The following is a 17,525-nucleotide window of genomic DNA, read 5'->3' on the forward strand; positions in this document are numbered from 1 at the left end:
TCATTCATCAACCACAGAGACGGGGACCCCCCCCCCCACCAGCCACATTCCACGCTCCAGGCCACAGAGAGGCAGAAACCCAGGCTCTGGGAAGGCAGCCCCGAACCGTGGACATTCTCCAAGGTCCTGGGACGCCTGGGGACAGGCAGAGCCTCTGCTGGACGCTGAGGAAACCTGGGGAACAGGCTGGACACGGAGCTGCCTTCCTGCTCGAGCTGGAAAGAGCCAAGAACCCCCAGGGGATTTCAGGGGGTTGGCCCACGGGCAAGGAGGCTGTGGGAGGGTGTGGGACACTCCCACCAGGGCCGGGTTTAGGGTGAGGACAGTGAGGTAAGTCGTGCAGCCTCAGATTCTGTCTTCATTTGACATTTGCATGTTTTGTTCATCATGAACTTTTGGGAACCCATTCTGACTTTTAGAAATATCGCAGTAACTGGGGAATTCCCTGGCAGTCCAGTGGTTACGACTTCGCGCATCCAAGGCAGGAGGCGCGGTTCATCCCCTGGTCTGGGAACTAAGATGCTGCGTGGCGTGGCCAAAAAAAAAAAAGAAAGAAAAAAGATACTGCAGTAACATAGCAACATAGTGTACATCTTGGGGACTGAGTCCTGCCTTGCTCTCCTCACCCTAATCCCCAATCCCTGCTCTGGGCCGCCCCTTCCCCGCTTTGCAGTGGGAGCCCAGCAATCAGGCCACACGAGGCTTTCATCCTCTGCTCCGTGAGCTTTTATTCCTGGGGTGGCGTCTGATGATAAGACCAGACGTGAGGGAGGGGACTCACAGATTCTCCGGCGCAGGGAAGGGTACACGGTCAGGGCCGGGGTCTAGACTGACCAGCGCATGCAGGGACCAGTGGGGCCGTGGAGGCAGTGAGGGATCGTTGGGAAGGAGCCCAGGCTGGTCTCCAAGTGCGGATGGTCAGTGCGTGAGTCTGGAAGCCCCGACTCGGGGCCTGGAAGGCGGAGGGCAGTGCTCTGATCTCAGCGGCCCTGGGCCTGGAGTCTTTGCATCTGCAGGATCTGACTCAGAATCCGCTGTACATCTTCATCCATCTGACCCTGGGGCGGGAGGTGGAGAGAAGCGGAGAGAGCCTGGGCGTTCCCCCCCCCCCCCCCCCCGCAGCTTCTCCATTCCCCTCCCCGACCCCCCGCCCCGGAGGTCATGAACCTCTTCCCTCGACCAGCGTCCCATTGTACAGATGGGGACACTGAGGCCCAGAGAGCAGCAGTGGCGCACCCAAAGCCAGGGTGACTCACCTGAATGGCGTAGAGGAGGTGGCTCCTGTACAAGGCCACCACTGCACTGTGGTCCCTGGAAGCTTCCTGTGGGTGTGGGGAGGGCGCTCAGAAAAGCAGAACCCCCTCCAAGATATGCCAGAAAGCCCCCTTTGCACCCAGAGCCCCTATTTTGATGGCAGGCGCCGGCGTGACAGTGCTGCTTGCTAAAATACTGAACTGTTTTCCTCCCACGCCTGGCCCATGTGCCCAACCTCCTGCCTGCCCGTCACCCTCCTGGGACCCCTGTGCCCGGCGGGTGGGCGAGGCTCTCACCTCCAGCTGCTCCCGTAGAGCCTTCACCTGGCCGCGAAGGGCCTCCACCTCCGAGGAGCCTGGGGCTCCCGGCTGGTCCTTCAGTGCCTCCTTAAGACTGAAGACTTCCTTGGAGAGCTCTGTGATCTGAAGTGGGATCAGGGGAGGGTCAGCTAACACCCTGAGGCCGGGGCTGGGGGCGGGGGACCTTTCCAGGCAAAGGACAGGCCTTGGAGGGAAAGTCGCATCCTAGAGGTTAGCAAACTGTGCCCTGCAGGCTGAGTCCGGCCCATCGGCTAAGAATGGTTTCCACATGTTAAATGGTTGAGGGGGAAGAAGTCAGAAGAAGAATGACATTTCACGACATGTGCAAATTAAACCAAATTCACATTTCCATGGCCAAACGTTAAAATTTTATTGGCGCACGGCCAAGCCCATTCATTGTCACGGCGTCTACAGCTCCTGCATCAGCGGCAGAGCCGAGTGCCGTGGCCAACCAAGTAAGGCCAAAAACATTGACCGTCTGGCCCTTTGCAGAAAAAGCTTGTGGATCTTGGAGTCCCGGAAAGTGAAAGCGGAGACAGACAGAACAGGAGGGCCGAAAGCAGCCTGGCCTGGTGGGGCTGGGTCAGACAGGCCAGGGTTTGGGTCCTTCTCTACCCTTTCCCTGCTGGAGATCTTGGGAAGATGACTTAACCCCTCTGAATCTCAGTTTCCTCATCTTTAAAGAGAATCACACTTCTCACCTTGGTAGGCTGCTGTGATTAAGTTTAAACTGTGCCAGCAAACAGCAGGCACTCAATAAATGCTGGGCTTTATTGTTATTTCTATAGATCAGAGGTTCTCAACCAGGGGTGATCCTGCCTCCCGGGGATGCCAGGCAATACCTGGGGACATCTGTGTTTGTCACCACTGGGGGTGCTCCTGATATCGAGTGGGTAGGGGCCACGAATGCTGCTCCACACCCCACAGTGCCCGGGATGGTCCCCCGCAAAGAATAACCTAGCCCCAAATGTCACTAGTGCTGAGGGGGAGGAACCCTGCTACAAATAAACCATAATCCCTACCACAATTTTATCTTCATTTTACAGAGGTGGAAACTGGGGCTCAGAGAGGTCAAGTGACTTGCCCAGGGTCACACAGCAGGTCGAGGCTGGGTGACTCTGTGTGCTAAAGCACCTGGGGCTCTGGGGGTCACATCCACTGTCTAGTGAGGTGCTGTGTGACTTCGAGACACTCAGTTTGCCTCCTGGAGCCTCTGTTTGCTCATCTGGAAAACGGGCTGATTTCCCAAGACACTTTCAGTTGGGACATTCTTAGATTCCCTCCAACACATTCTTAGATTCCCTCTAACCTCTGTCGAGTGGGGGGCCCCCTGACTGAGCACAAGAAAAGGGGACCCACCTTCTTGTCCTTCTCCTTGGCCCTCTCCAGGGCCTCCTGGGCACGGCTCTGGGCCTGGCGTGCCCTCTCGGCCTCGGTACGTAGCCCCCGCAGCTGCTGCTCTGCGGTGGCCAGCTGGGCCTCGGCCGCGTGCCGTTCACTCTTCATGAATAGCGCCTCCCGCTGCACCTGCGGCCCAAACCCATGTGTGACCCTGAGGACGTCTGGACCCCAAAGATACCTGGACCCCAAAGATTCTGACACTTCTATTTTGGTCTGAGGCTATTCAAGCCCATTTGACCTCAAGGAATTTGATTCAGGGAAGTTCTGGATTTCTTTGGGCATGATGAACATTCTGACTCTGCCAAGCTGTGTGTCCTTAGACAAGTGACATAAGCTCTCTGTGTCTCAATTTGCTCATACGTAAAACGAGGATAATAAGAGCCTCCACGTCACAGGGTGATTGTGGGGATAAAATGAGAAAATACATGGAACACACTTAGAATGGTGCTTGGCACACAGTAAGTGCTATCTTCAAGTTTGTGATGTTGTTGTTTTTGTTAGTATTATTATTACATAATGAACGTTATTATCATTATTATTACAATATAACCAGTGTTCTTTTCTCTGCCAGTGGTGTGAAGGTTTGTAGATTTCTTACAAAATGAAGGAAAAACAGAAGAGTCTGGATGAAAAGCAAACAAATGCCCCAAAATTGATGACTGCATTTTCACAAAAAATATCAAGATCAGAGCAGTGTTAGATTTGCAAAAACTGATCCTGGGGGGGATCATTGGCCTTTATAGAAATAATAGGTCAGGGAAAATGGATAATAATTAGATGTTCACTTAGTACAGACTGGCTACACCTTAACAATTAAAAAAAACAAACAAACTAAGTCTGAATCAAATCAGACTTGCAAAATTTACCCACAAAAGAAGTGATCATGAAGGAAGGTAAAATTTAGAAAATAGGGCTTCCCTGGCGGTCCAGTGGTTAAGACTCCACGCTTCCACTGCAGGGGGCGCAGGTTAGATCCCTGGTCGAGGAACTAAGATCCCTGCAAGCAGTGCAGCCAAAAAAAAAAAAAAAACTAGAAGAGCATGTTCTTGGAACAATAATCCCGGCTGCAATTATTAATCACTTATACCATCACTGTCCTAAGTAAAATTAAACCATTTAATTTTCATGTGAGGACTAAGAACTATTATTAGCTCCATTATACAGGTGAGTAAACAGAGGCATGGAGAGAAAAATGCTTTCCTGATGACAATTAACAAATGTGGCTTTTTATTCACATATTTGTTAAAACAGCTGCTAGGTTTTTTTGCGGGATGTGTGTGTGTGTGTGTGTATTTAAGAAAAGAGATGGGGTCAAAAGATCCACCTTCAGGACTTCCCTGGTTGTCCAGTGGTTTAGAATCCTCCTTCCTCCACTGCAAGGGGTGTGGGTTCGATCCCTGGTCAGGGAACTAAGATCCCACATGCTGCGGGGCAACTAAGCCCGCATGCTCTAGAGCCCGCGTGCCACAACTAGAGAGCCCGTGCGCCGCAACGAAGATCCCACATGCCGGGGACTTCCCCGGTGGCACAGTGGTTAAGAATCCACCTGCCAATGCAGGGGACACAGGTTTGAGCCCTGGTCTGGGAAGATCCCACATGCTGCGGAGCCGCTAAGCCTGTGCACCACAACTACTGAGCCTGCGCTCTAGAGCCCACGAGCCACAGCTACTGAGCCCACGTGCCTAGAGCCCATGCTCCGCAACAACAGAAGCCACTGCAATGAGAAGCCTACGCACCACAATGAAGAGTAGCCCCCGCTCGCCGCAACTAGAGAAAGCCCGCCCGCAGCAACAAAGACCCAACACAGCCAAAAATAAATAAATAAATAAAAAGGAAGATGGCAAAAAGGGCTAACCATTAGAAAAAATGATGGGACCAAAATGGCCAAAAGGTTTTTAAAAAGAAAATACCAGTTGAAACACCCAGGAGGTCAGAATGGCTGCAGGGTCAAAGGTCCACCTGGATATATCGCAGCGTCAAGTCTCTGCAGGATTGAAACCGATGGGGTCGAAACATCGCATGGCTGTGGGGTCAGAACAGACCACCAACTGGCTACCGGCTGTGCCCGATGAGGATCCCGCCACGCTCACCTGGAAGACCTCGGCGCTGGTCTTCTCGTGGCGTCGCCCCAGCTCCTCCAGCTGCCCCTGCAGCCGGGCCACGTCGGCCTGCAGGGCACCCACGATGCGCTCGTGCTCCAGGCGGGCCACGCTGCCCACACGCTCGCGCTCCAGCTCTGCCCGCAGACGGGCAGCCTCCTTGCCCGTGGCCACCACCTCCTGCTCCAGGCTGGCCGCCCGGCCCCGCAACTCCAGGGCCTCCTCCTGCAGCCGGTGATGCTCCGAGGCCGGCACCGCTGCCTGGCGGAGCCCCTCGGACGCCTCACGCAATTCCGCCAGGCCCCGCCGAGCCTCCTCGCAGGCCGCGGCCAGCTCGGCGGCCCGGGCCTCAGCCGCGTCCCGCGCCTGGCCCAGCTTCACGGCCGCGGCCCGCTGCTGCTCCCCGGCGGCTGTGGCCGTGGCCAGCTGCTCCCGTAGGGCCTGCAGCTCCCGGCTCAGCTCCAGCCGCAACTCCTCCCGCTGGGCCAGCTCTGCCCGCAGGCCCCGAGCCTCCTCCTCGGCCAACAGCCGGCCGGCCTGGGCCTCGTCCAGCCGGGCCGAGGCCGCTTCCAGCTCCCGGAGGCGGCAGTCCCGGTCTCGGAGGTCCTCCCGGGCCTGCTCCAGGGCGGCCCGCAGCTGGCCTGTGTCACCGCTGCCGACCCCGCCAGCCCCACCGCCCTCGGCCTCCGCGGGCTCAGCCTTGCCGTGGGCCGCCTCCAGCCCGGCAGCACTGGGGTGCAGGGCGGGGCCTGGGGTGACCCTCGGGGTCGTGGCCTCCACTCCCACGGCCTCCGTTTTCATGGTCCCTGTGCCTGTGAGCTCTTCCGGCACAGCACCTGTTCCACTGGCCTTCCATTCTGGTTCCTCTGTTTTCATATTTGTGGACTCTGCTCCCGTGGCCTTTGTTTCTGGGTTTCCTCCTTCTTCTAGAGTTTTCGTTTCTGTGACCTCAGCCCCTGTGGCCTTTGTCTCCAAGCGCTCGGCTCCCACACCCTCCGTTTCCGTGGCCTCAGCGTCCGTGGGTCTTGTTTCCGTGGCCTCAGCCACCATGGATGCTGCTTCCAAAGCTCTGGCTTCCGTGGTTTCTACTCCTGCAGCCTCCTCATCTGTGCTCTCGGCTCCATTAACTCTGGTTTCCGGAGCTGCAGTGCCGTTAAGCTCTGTTTGCACCGGTCCGTTTCTGGTGGTCTTGGCTCCCGGGCCTTTGCCCTCCCTGGGGGCTGCCTCCTCTTCTCCAGGGGCCTCCTGCGCTTCCTGTTGCTCCAGCGCCTGCAGGGCCTTGGCATGCTGCCTGCGGAGCTGGTTAAACTCAGCCCGGAGAGAGTCGTACAGCGCCAGAGGGATGACCTCGGCCAGACTGCCAGCCTCCATCTCGTCCTTCTCGAAGTGCTCCAGGATCTGGCGGGGGCGGGGGAGCCGGGCAAGGGCTGAAGTGGCCTTGGGGGGCAGAGGGCAGCCATGCCACTTTCCCTGTCCACAGACTCAGCCACGTGCCCGCCCAACCCCCCGGGGAACAGCCCCTCAGGTCCTCAGGTCTGTCCCCACCCAACCCTCCCGGGCCTCGGTTTCCCCACCTGGACCTTCTCCATCAGCTCCTGGTTCTGTCTGGTGAGCATGGTCACCTGCTCCTGCAGCGAGGCCAAGAGCTCCTGGGCCGATGGGCTTAGGTGCTTGGAGAGCAGCGCCTCAGCCCCTGGCAGGGGACACAGAGTCAGGCCCCAGGGTCCTGGCCACGAGGAGTGGGAGCTGGGGGTCTGGAGCCATGGGTCAGGGCCCCTGGGGCAGGCAGGCTTTGGGGAGTGGAATAACTCATGGGGCGGGCCAAGCTCCCTCCCAGATGCAACCTCTCTCTGTGCCTGTGGGTCAAGGCTCCAACTCCTGGGGCCCCAGACGCGACGGGTGGGGGAGGGCAGGTGGGGCTCACCTGGGAAGTCGGGCAGCTCACCCTCCTCGTCCTGCAGGGTGGCCACATCATAGCTGGTGTTCTCCCTCTCATTCTGGTGGGGGGGCGACCAGGGTCTGGCTCGGGGTCCTGCCCTCCCTCCAGTCCCCGTGTCTCCCCCAAGTTTGTGACCATAACCCCAACAACTAGGGGTGTACGTGCCACCTGGGCACAGGGGACCAAGAGAGGGATGGGAGTGAGTCCTTGAAAGGGTGTGTCTGCAATTCTGTGCGGGGCCACGGCTGTCTGCCTGTGTGCGAGTACCTGCAACAGTGGTTCAGGGTCTGTGGGTCTGCGGTGAGTGTGTGTGTGCGCGTGTGTGTGCGCGTGTGGGCGTGCACAGTGGCCCCGGTCTCTCCTGTGTGAGTCCCCGTGACTGTGTGTGATTTTGCACTTGTATTTTAGTCTGTGGTGTGTGACCGTTCTGTGTTTATGTGTGCATGTGCATGAATATGGTTGTGTACGTGTATCTATGTTTGTGTAATTATGTATTTTGAGAAATACTTGTGTGTGTACATGTATTTGTGGGTGTGTGGCCTAGGTGTGTGATTGAATGAGAAATATCTGCTGTGTGTGCCCAAGTATTTGCTGTGCATGTGTGATTATACACCCACAGATGTGTTTGTTGTGTGTTTGCCTGTTGTATGTGTAAGACCACATATATACAAGCGTGGTTGTTCATCTCTGCATGTACGTATGTGTGATTCTGTCTTTTTAAAAGTGTCTATTATGTGTACCTGTGTTTGTACGTTTGTCTGTTCTGTGTTTGCATGTGTGTGAGACTATGTGTATTAGTGTGATTATCATGCAGCTGCAGCAGAAGAGAGGCCCTTCCCCCTGGTGGCCCCGCCCCTGGTGGCCCCGCCCTTAGAAGCCCCACCCCTGCCCTGCTCCCCGCTGGGCCCACCTCCAGCAGGGACAGCCTGCTCTGCAAACTTTCCACCTCCCGTCCTAGACTCTCCTTCTCCTCCTGCTTCTCTGCCAGCAGCTGCTGTAGCTCTTGCACCTGCAGGGAGGGGGTGGGGGGCTCAGTGGGCCTCTGGGGGAAAACACTGGGCAGCTGGCAGTCCAGCTTCCCCCCACCTTCCACCCTACCTGTCTCTCCAGGCTGTGGAGGGAGCTGGCCTCCGCCTCTGGCAGCTGACGGAAGAAAGGGGCCTGGGCTTGGATCTGGGCTGGGGGGCCTCCCTGGCCCACCTCCTGCTCAGTGGCCCTCCATCCCAACCACAGATGTCCTCTGGCCTATTTTGTGCCAGACCCCCTTTAGGGCCACTAATTCATTTATTTATTCATTCACTCACTCACTCAAATATTCATCCATCCAATAAATACTTATCAAGCATCTACTGTGAGCCAGGCACTGTCAACCATGCCTGCCCTCATGGGCTTACAGTCGAATGGGTGAATATGAATAAAATATATGGTACATCTAATAGCAGTAAGTGCTTTAAATAAAAATAAAGGGAACTGTGACGTGAGTGGGGGTGTAACAATTTTAAATAATTTGGGTAGGGGAGGTGTCTTTGAGCAAAGACCTGAAGGAGGGGAGGGAGGGAGTCATAGGGACATCTGGGAGAAGGTGTTTCTGGCAGAGGCCACAGCACGTGCAAAGGCCCGGGGGCAGCACCCTGCCTGGTGTGTTGGAGGAACACCCGTGTGTCTGGAGAGGGAGGAGAGGTAGGGTACCCCCAAAATGGTACCTGCCGCAGGCTTAGCCCAAGGCCCGTGTCTCTGAGGCCCCTCACCTCCTGCTTCCTCCGTTCCTGGTGCTGCTCCAGGCCCCGGATCTTCTGCAGTAGGCGGCCCCTCTCCTGTCGCAGCCGCACGATCTCCTCATAGGCATCTTGATCATCCTGTCCCCCGACCCCGGGAACCCACCACCTTTACATGAGGCCCAAGGACTGTACCCTCCCATACCTGAGCCAGAGCTTTCTCCCCATCCTGCCTGGAGGCCCTCCACGCCTCCCCCCAAGGCCAGGGCATCCCTCACCGGCATCGGGATATTGGCAGGGGGCTGAGGTGCCTTCCGCTTCTTGGGGGCCCCTTGCTTTTCATGGCTGGACACAGAGTTCTGGGGGGAGGGGGAGAGGGGGTACATGGGGGACATGCCAGCCTCCCACCCAAATAAACCAACAGAGCCAACCCACTCTCTGTCACCAGCCCCAACTCTGCCCTCACTTCCTGTGTGATCTCGAGTGAGTCCCTGCCTCTCGCTGGTCCTCACTTATCCCAGCTTAAAAGGGGGCAAGACCACATCTCCTGAGAGTTCTAAATCTTATGTTTTACCCTCTGCCCCTCTCCATGCCCTGGTACTTTCCCCAGCTAGACCCAACTGTTTACAATTCTTTCCCTATGGAGCTGAGACGCTGTAGTGCCGGAAGAGAGAAAGAGGCCAGACCTGACTCCTTCACTGACTGCACCAGCCCTCATCCGTCTCAGTTCCCTCTGCCATCCCACCCTAGCCCCAGGATTTGGCCCCATCCCCCCACTGTTCTCACTGAGTCTTGGGAGTTATGCTGTGGGTGCTGCTGCCACTTGGTGGCAGTATACCCTGAAGGTAGCATTCTTCCCAAACAGGTCCTTCCAGGTATTAACCCTGAGTCAAGGGTCCATCTCTTCCTTCTCTTCCCAGGGAGCTTGGGGCAAGGGGGAAGGTAGTGTGTGCACAGGGAGAGGGACTTGTTCGCTGCTTAGGGATCCATACCTGAGACGATGCCTCGCCTGAATCATCCTCTGGGAGGGCAGGGGAGAGAGGGAAGCAGGGTCAGGCACTGCGCTAGGGATTCCATTCCTAGCCCTAGGAAGGGCATTAGTGAGCCCAGGGGACTTGAGGGGGCTCCCAATTCCCCCCAGAATCAAGGACTTTTAAGGTAGGAATCAACCATTTTGACAGAATACTAATAGGAGGGGCCTTGAAACTCTCAAAAAGAGAGAACAGTGGCATCTCCAGGATGGGGCAAGTGGAAGGGCCAATTCTTAGGAAAGGTAAAGATCCAAGAATACGGATGACCCAGGAAAACAGAGTTGACCCCTAGGCTATTTCTAAAAGCTCTGGGGTTCCTCAAAACTGTCCTGAGTAGTGTGACGGGAGCAATGAAACCTCCTATAATACAAATAGGGGTACCTTGAAACTATCCACGGTAGGGAGGGAGAGAAAGGGGTGACAAGAAATTACCTAGAAGATGGAGGAGGGTGCTCAAAACTGTTCAGAGGTGGGGTTTGCATACCGCTGGGTGGTGAGGGGCGCTGGGCGGCCTCCTGCAGGAGGTGTAGGATGAGTTTGTCCCCGGCCAGGGCGCCGTAGTGAGCAGCGTCCTGGCCCAGCGCATCAGTGATGCCCGGCTGGGCCCCACCCTGCAGCAGCACCTCCACTGTTTCGGGGCTGGCTCCCTCACAGGCCAGCATCAGGGCCGTCCTAGCAGAAGAGGAGGCTACTGAGGGGGTGAGGACATTTTCAAACCACCACACCCTCCTCAACGCCCAGGCTGGGGAGGGGGAGGAGGACAACTAGATCCCACACCCAGAGAGGTTAAGAGACTTGCCTAAGTCACACAGCACACAATGGACTGGCTGAGAGGGGGAGATGCTCACCTGCCCTGAAGGTCCTGGTCATTTGCAGCAGCCCCTTGCTGCAGGAGAAGGCGGCACAGATCTGTGTGACACATCTGAGCTGCTATGATGAGGGGTGTTGTACCCAGCTGGGGGAAGGGGGTTGGGAGAGGGATGAGACAAGGCATGAGAGAATGACTCTGGGAGGTGGGGAAGCCTATGACGGCCCCCAGGCTTCCCTCCAAATCTTCATACTTTTCAGAGGGTGCCTGGGATGCTGCCACTTGGTGGCAGCATACCTCAAATGCAGTATCTTTCCCCACAAGATCCCACAGACTCACCCGATCTCGGGGATTCAGATGTGCCTTGAAGGAGCAGAGCATTTCTGAGCAGGAGATGCAGCCGCCAGCCGCTGGAAAAAGAGAGAAGGGTGGGTAGGAAGGGCATGGCTTTGACATTTTCTGGGGTCCTTCTGCCTGAGTGTGATTCTTATCCTTTATTTCATGAGAAACTCCCACCTCCCCCAGAAGATCAGTGACAAAGATATGACTCCTATTTTACAGATGAAGGAACTGAGGCCCAGCCAGGCCCATGGTCACCCAGGGGGGTCAGAGAAAGAGCCAGGATGAGGACCCAGGTCTTCTAATTCCCAGTCCCAAGCTCTTTCCACATTCCACTGTGGGTCCCTCTTAGGGTGGAACGTTTCACTGATTTTCATGTATTTAACCCCTTTTGATTCAACCAGCATTTATTGTGTACCGACTATATACCAAACCCTCATACACAGAGTGTTAATATTTACTAGAGAGATCAGACCTCCGCTGAAGTTGGGCAGGCTTCTTGGGGTTTGATCTGACCTTGAGTTTTGATGGTGAAAGGGGGAGGGTAGAGGTCACTGCATGGGCATGGACCCTGAGGCAGGGAGGAGCTTGGAAGGACTTGGTCATCAAGGAAGTAGGACAAGGTGTGTTATGTCCAGAACCTCAAAGAGGGAAGGAAGGGCTTTGTGCAAGGAAGTGTTGCTTGAAAACCATTAAACTCTTGGACTTCCCTGGCGGTCCAGTGGTTAAGACTCCGCAATTCCACTGCAGGGGACGCGGGTTCGATCCCTGGTGAGGGAACTAAGATCCCACGTGCTGTGCGGCATGGCCAAAAAGATAAAATAAGAAAAAAAGCTAAAAAAAAAATCATCAAACTCTATATGATTACCTGCTGTGTGCCCAAGGACTTATGGGGTTTTGTTTGCTGTGGTAATTCCGTTGCTTAGAACCCAGCCTGGCACACAGTAGGTACTCAATAAATATTTATTGAAAGAAAAAAACCATGGAGCTTCCATAACGTGATCAAAGGCTTTGCCACCACTAGGTGGCAGCGTACTCCAACTGCAGGGAATGTTTCAACAGTGAATAAAACTCCAAAGCAAATGTATTTCACGCTCCCAAGAGGATAGACATTTCTTGAGTCATCAAGTGAAAGACATTCCCGAATGTCATGGGCACGGTGGACAGACGTTGGGCTGGGCCCTGGCTCAGGTGGGTGGGTTCCTTCCCTCCCTCGGGAAAGGAATTTGGATTTGATGACTATGAAGGCTGCCTGGACCTTTGGCCTTCCTGAGATTCCCTAGGACTTCCTTGAAGCAAATTATACTCTGGTCACCCTCTGATCGTCCTCACCCAGGCCCAGCATACAGTAGGCTGTGCTTCAGGGTCAGACGGCCTGGATCCTCCCCACTTCCTTGCTGATAAGCCTCAATTCCCTTGTCTGTCCCAAGGTCATCGTCCATGGCTCAGAGGGTCACTGAGGATAATGCAGAGCCCAGTGCCTGGCACACAGTAGCGGCTCCGTGAGAAAGGAGGTGGAATGTCCTAGGCAGGTCCCCAGAGCCCTAGGTAGAATAATTCCCAAGCCTAGCACCCTCCGGGCCATGGTGGCCAGGGCAAGGCCAGGCTGCACCCACCTGCGTGATGCAGGGCTGTCCACCCACTACTGTCCACAGTATCCACCACGCAGGATGCCTGGGGGGGAGGGGCGTGTCATTGGAGGTGGAGCCATTCCTGTTTAGGAGCCATCCCTGTTGCCTAATTTCTCTAGGAACTGCCCCTCCTTGGGCTCTGCTGTATTTCAGGCTCCTTGCCTCCCCCCTTCTCCCCTCCCACCCACCTGCTCTGTGGAACCCACTTCTCACAGGCCCCCAAATGACTCTCTTGGCTTTTATGAAAATTGGTGAGAAAGAGGGATTAGCTGGGAGCCCAGGGGCAGCCGGGGGTTTGGGGAGAAGCTGGGCTCAGGAAATAGCTGGTATTGGGAGTATAACTTGGGTGTGGGAAGTAGCTGGACACTGAGGGAGTATCTGCTTGTCCAAGGAGTAGCTGGGACTCAGGAGTAAAAGGGGTCAAGGAATACGAAGGATTCAGGGGGTAACTGGGGGTTCAGTGAATTCCTGGAACTCAGGAGTAGTCAGGGCAAGGGAGTATCTGGGGTTGGGAAGTATCTGAGGCAGGAAAGGACATGACCTGCAGTAGTTGCTTCAAGCACTGAGGGTGCCCATACTTGGCGGCCAGGTGGAGGGCACTGTAACCTGAAAGGGAGAGAGAATGTACTAGAGCTTCAGATACTCAGGGAACTTCCAGTTGCCCCCCCAAACCTGTGTCAACTACTTGTGATGACTCTAACAAGTCCCCAAACCCAAGTACTTCTCAAAACCGTGCTACTCCCTGGGGCCAGAGACTCTCCAAGCCTCAGCTAGTAGGTGTCCCAGACAATCTCATCCCAGCTACACTCCACATCCATCCACTCCTCAAGCACTACTGTCCCCAGCTACTCCCCAGGTCGCCAGCTACTCCCCAGGTCGCCAGCTACTCCCCAGGTCCTCAGCTACTCCCCAGATCCCCAGCTACTCCCCAGGTCTCCAGCTACTCTATAAGCTCAACTACACCAAAGTGCCAGCTATGCCGCTTTCTTTGATACTCTACAAATCCCCAGTACCCATACATCCTGGCTCCTATACTTGTTGCCCTGAAGCTTCAGATGTGGCTATGCCCCATGCCTAGCCATTCCCTGAGTCCCAACTACTCCCTCTGGCCATGCCTTCTATCGCAGTTATCCTTCAGGGCCCTAGTTAGGTCACACACCTAGATTCTCCTTTTGTCTCAGCTACTCCCAGAGCTCCAGCTAACTCTAAAGCCCAGCTACTCCATGCATCTCAAATACTCCCCTCCAAAAAACTGTACTTGTTATTCTCACGCCCCCAGATGTTCCTCAAGCTCAGATGCTCCTCTGTTTCCATTACTTCCTCTGACTCAACCGCTACCTGAGTCCCAGCTCTGCCCAATCCACAAGTTGACTCACTCTGTTTGCTGCCGGCCATGGTCTCCATCCTTGGGTACCACAGCCTGACTCGCCCCTGTGCCTCCCTGGGGGCACTGAAGAAAACCCCCCCTTTTTCAGCAGGACACGGAGGCCATGAAGCAGGGCCTGGCTGGACCCTCAGGCTGGGCACCTGGTCTGAGTTCCTCTTCCCTCCCCCAGGGCCCGGCGGGTAGTACCTGCCCCATCCGTGCTCATAACGTTGGCGCCGTGTGTCAGCATCACCTCTAGACAGCTGGCTGCACCCCTCATGGCCGCCAGGTGGAATCTGGAGGCCAGAGGTCAGGGGTCAGCTGCAGGGTGGCCACCCCTCAGCCATCACACCCCCAGGACGTGGGCACTCACGCGGACTTGCCCTCGGGGTCCAGCTTCGTGGGCACCAGCCCCTTGCGGGCAATGAGGGAGGCCACCCGTGCGGCATCATTGTTCTCCACGGCCTGCAGCAGCCGCTCGTCACTTTTGCCCCAGTCCTGGCTCTGCGGGGCACACCCAGGGGAACATGGGACTGGCGGCCACTGCCCCTCCCCGCTCCCCCAGCAGGGGCTCCGGGCTCTCACCGCCCGGCCTGGGCACTTGCCTGGCGCCTGCCTCTGGCTGCCGGCTTCGGGATGGGGCAGGGGCCGCAGGGTGGGCAGGAGCCAAGGTCAGTGGGGCTGAGTCGCAGCTGCCGGGGGGGAGTGGTCCTGGGTGGGGGCCTGAGACAGCATCCCTCAAGCCTGGGTCCCCAGCATCTGCCCCCATGTCCATCGCCCCAGCTGTCATACACCACTTCCACCATTGTACCATTAAACCATCCCCAGATCAGCCCCCAGCATCTTTCCAAAAAGTTGTCCCCCAAACCTAGGTCCCCAGCTCATCCCTTAGTGAAAGCCACCTTTCCAATATCACCTCACCATATCCCTTTCTGAACTACCCTCTGAAGTCTTCCCATAGGAACCCCTAAAAAGGTTGCTTCAATGTATCTCAGCACCATCCTCTGCCATCTGTCCTTTGACTGCCTCTGAGATGCCACAATTGTCTCCCAAATGTCCCAAGATCTGAAATGCATTCCAAAATGTCTTCCCCAAATTCCTGACATGTTCTCCAAAATCATCCCCCCAATGACCCCATCATCTGTCCCCAAATTGTCCTCCCCTAAAATCTTTCAGATGTCCTCCAAAATTGTCCTCCAAATGTCAATATCTTTTCCCAAAAAAGATCACCCAAAACAGCACCCGAATTGTCCCCACAAATGATCCCATGCAAAACTGTTCCCCAAAACTGTCCCTCTAAATTCTCCTGTGTCCCCATCTGTCCTCAAAACTGTCCCCCCAAATGTCCCATCCATCCCCCCCAGTCTCTGTCCCGCCCCCTCCCTCCTCCCTGATCATCCTTCGCGGGTCTCGGGGTGGAGGGTCTAGGCTCTGCGCGGTCAGGGGACGGGGAGGGGCGGGACGGGGAGGGGAGGAAGGGCCCGCGCCCGCCCCGCTCCCGCGCCCCTTCCCCCGGCCCTACCGCAAAGGAGGCGGCGGCGCAAAGGCACAGCTGCTTCATGGTGTCCAGGGCTCCGGGCGGCCGGGCGGCCGGGCGGCCGGGCTCAGGGAAGTGACCAGAGGGAAGGGCCCGCGATGCCGGGGCTCGGCCGCCCGGCCCGCGCAGTCCCGCCAAGCCCCGCGCCGACCCTCGCCCGCGCGCCCCGCCTGCTGCCCCCCTCCCGGCCCCTCCCCTACGGGTGGGGGGGAGTGCCAGGGAAGGGGGCTGGGCTCTGGGGGAGGGGCACCGCGGTGGCCCGACCTGACCTTCTTGCCACCGGGAGGCTGAGGCAAAGAGGGCCAGGCTCCCAGGATCTGCATGGACCCGCCTGCGTTCGTCTCCGCCTCTCTGGGGGGGGGGGGGGGAAGAGGGGGAGTGTGGGATAGGGAGGTGGTCTCAGGTGACTCCCGGTCTGGTTCCACTGCCGCTGGGCTATCCAGGCTCTCCCTCACTCATTCATTCACTCACTCATTCATGCATCATCCACCAGTGGGGCTCTGCAGTCTGACAAACCTGAATCTGAATCCAGGGCATCCCCCCCCCGCCACACCCCCTGCCCTCCACAAACCTGCATTTACCATCTATAAGATCCGCCCAGATACTTACCTGCTTTGGACTTCACTTTCCTCATCCGGGAAATGGGTTTCATATTAAACAGTACCTACTGCAGAGGGTTACTGGGAGGACTAAACGAGATGCTATATATGGGGCCTGGAACATAGTGCGCCATAAACACGGATTCAAAGAAAGATGCGGTTGGGCTGTGTGCATATCTAATACTGAATCCTAGGGACGCAGGACATAGTAGGTGCTCAGTTAAACCACTGAAAGACAGAGAGGACACAGCCTTTGGCTCTAACTCCAAGGGGCTGGGAGGGTCTGTGTTCTGCTGGTTTTCTCAGACTGGGAGCCCCTTGAGAGCAGGGTCCCACTGAGGCCTCCCTGGCAGAGGCCAGGGTGGGGTGGGCACCCCAGGGTGGGGTGGGCAGTTGGTGAATGTTTGCTCAGTTAATGTGTGACTCACAAGGCCAAGCCCTCTGAGCCATGTGTATTTCATTCATTCAGTCCACTCGTGCTACAGGGTGCCTGGCACTGCACTGGGCATTGGGACTCAGTGGTGACGAAGACAGATGTCCCTGCTATCACTGAGGTCCCTGGGGAGACAGACATACCCATGGATTTATGAACCAAGGTGATCAGGGCTATTAAGAGGGAAGCCCAGGTGAGCTGGGAGCTCAGAGAGGACTCTTGATATCATCTGGGGAGTCAGGGAGGGCTTCCTGGAAGAAAGGACATCTGAGCTGAAACTTGAAGAATGGGCAGGAGTTGGGGAGTGGCAGGAACAAGATCATGTTTGGGAGAAATCATGAAATAAATTGCTCTCCTGGACCAGTGTGGTAGCCTCTGCCCTGGTCCAGGACCTGGGGCATGGGGTGGGGTGGGGTGAGGGTGTGCATACTTAAGGGTGGGGCAGAGGAGGAGAGGTGCTAGCATAGGAGCTGTAGGAGGGGGTCCTGGGAAGGAGGGGGAAACCGGGAGTGTGGGGTGTCAGGAGAGCCACAAACGGTTCCAAAAGTCAGGATAGTCCACTGTGTTGTGGATGCAAATTCAAGAAGGGACCAGGAGAAGGGACAAGATTGGGATTACAGGAGAGAGAAGGGATGTGTGAGGAGACAGGCCTTCAGGAGCCCAAATTTAAGAGCAATGACTGCTGACAGGCACTGGGTCTTTGAACCCAGCTTGGCCATTGTATAGTTGCTGTGTGACCCGGGGCCAGCCATTCTCCCTCTCTGGGCCTCAATTCTTTAACAGTGGGATAGATAATGGAACGAACACTACAGAGCCGGGTTCCTCCACCCAGAGGCACTGCTGACACTTCAGCCTGGTCATTCCCTGGGGTGGGGCCATCCTGGACTCTGTGGGGTGACGAGCAGCACCCCTGGTCCAGAAGCACACCCCCCACCATGTGACAACCGTAAATGTCCCAGGGATCACCCAGTGTACCTGGGGGCAGGATCACTGCTGTTGTCAGTGATTATTCTTAGACACCTTTAGGCAGATGGAGGGAGAGGTGGGGGCAGG

At 56.5% G+C, this 17,525-nt stretch overlaps 1 protein-coding gene across 11 annotated transcripts in view; it reads right to left on the minus strand.

Moving 5' to 3' along the window:
- The window catches only part of ANKRD24 (ankyrin repeat domain 24), a 27,278-nt gene continuing 9,753 nt past the window's right edge, over positions 1-17,525 (minus strand). For 5 of the 11 annotated variants that reach the window (XM_082381648.1, XM_082381649.1, XM_082381651.1 and 2 more), the window contains exons 3-23: positions 15,426-15,791; positions 14,509-14,595; positions 14,277-14,407; positions 14,111-14,199; positions 13,079-13,143; positions 12,523-12,580; positions 10,907-10,977; positions 10,608-10,714; positions 10,244-10,431; positions 9,721-9,749; positions 9,007-9,087; positions 8,762-8,869; positions 8,112-8,156; positions 7,924-8,022; positions 6,999-7,071; positions 6,649-6,767; positions 5,066-6,472; positions 2,934-3,101; positions 1,551-1,676; positions 1,257-1,322; positions 704-1,058 (exon numbers count right to left, since the gene is read on the minus strand). In XM_082381648.1, the coding sequence (XP_082237774.1) occupies positions 981-1,058; positions 1,257-1,322; positions 1,551-1,676; positions 2,934-3,101; positions 5,066-6,472; positions 6,649-6,767; positions 6,999-7,071; positions 7,924-8,022; positions 8,112-8,156; positions 8,762-8,869; positions 9,007-9,087; positions 9,721-9,749; positions 10,244-10,431; positions 10,608-10,714; positions 10,907-10,977; positions 12,523-12,580; positions 13,079-13,143; positions 14,111-14,199; positions 14,277-14,407; positions 14,509-14,595; positions 15,426-15,791 (3,561 nt within the window). In that variant the 3' untranslated portion in view covers positions 704-980. Of the gene's footprint in view, positions 523-703; positions 1,059-1,256; positions 1,323-1,550; positions 1,677-2,933; positions 3,102-4,885; positions 4,960-5,065; positions 6,473-6,648; positions 6,768-6,998; positions 7,072-7,923; positions 8,023-8,111; positions 8,157-8,761; positions 8,870-9,006; positions 9,088-9,720; positions 9,750-10,243; positions 10,432-10,607; positions 10,715-10,906; positions 10,978-12,522; positions 12,581-13,078; positions 13,144-14,110; positions 14,200-14,276; positions 14,408-14,508; positions 14,596-15,425; positions 15,792-17,525 lie in introns of those variants that run through there. The other 6 variants (XR_014241755.1, XM_082381653.1, XM_082381650.1 and 3 more) reach the window with 6 other exon arrangements.

The sequence above is a fragment of the Balaenoptera borealis genome (assembly GCF_965194805.1).
Source record: "Balaenoptera borealis genome assembly, chromosome: 2".
NCBI classification, from domain to species: Eukaryota; Metazoa; Chordata; class Mammalia; order Artiodactyla; family Balaenopteridae; genus Balaenoptera; species Balaenoptera borealis.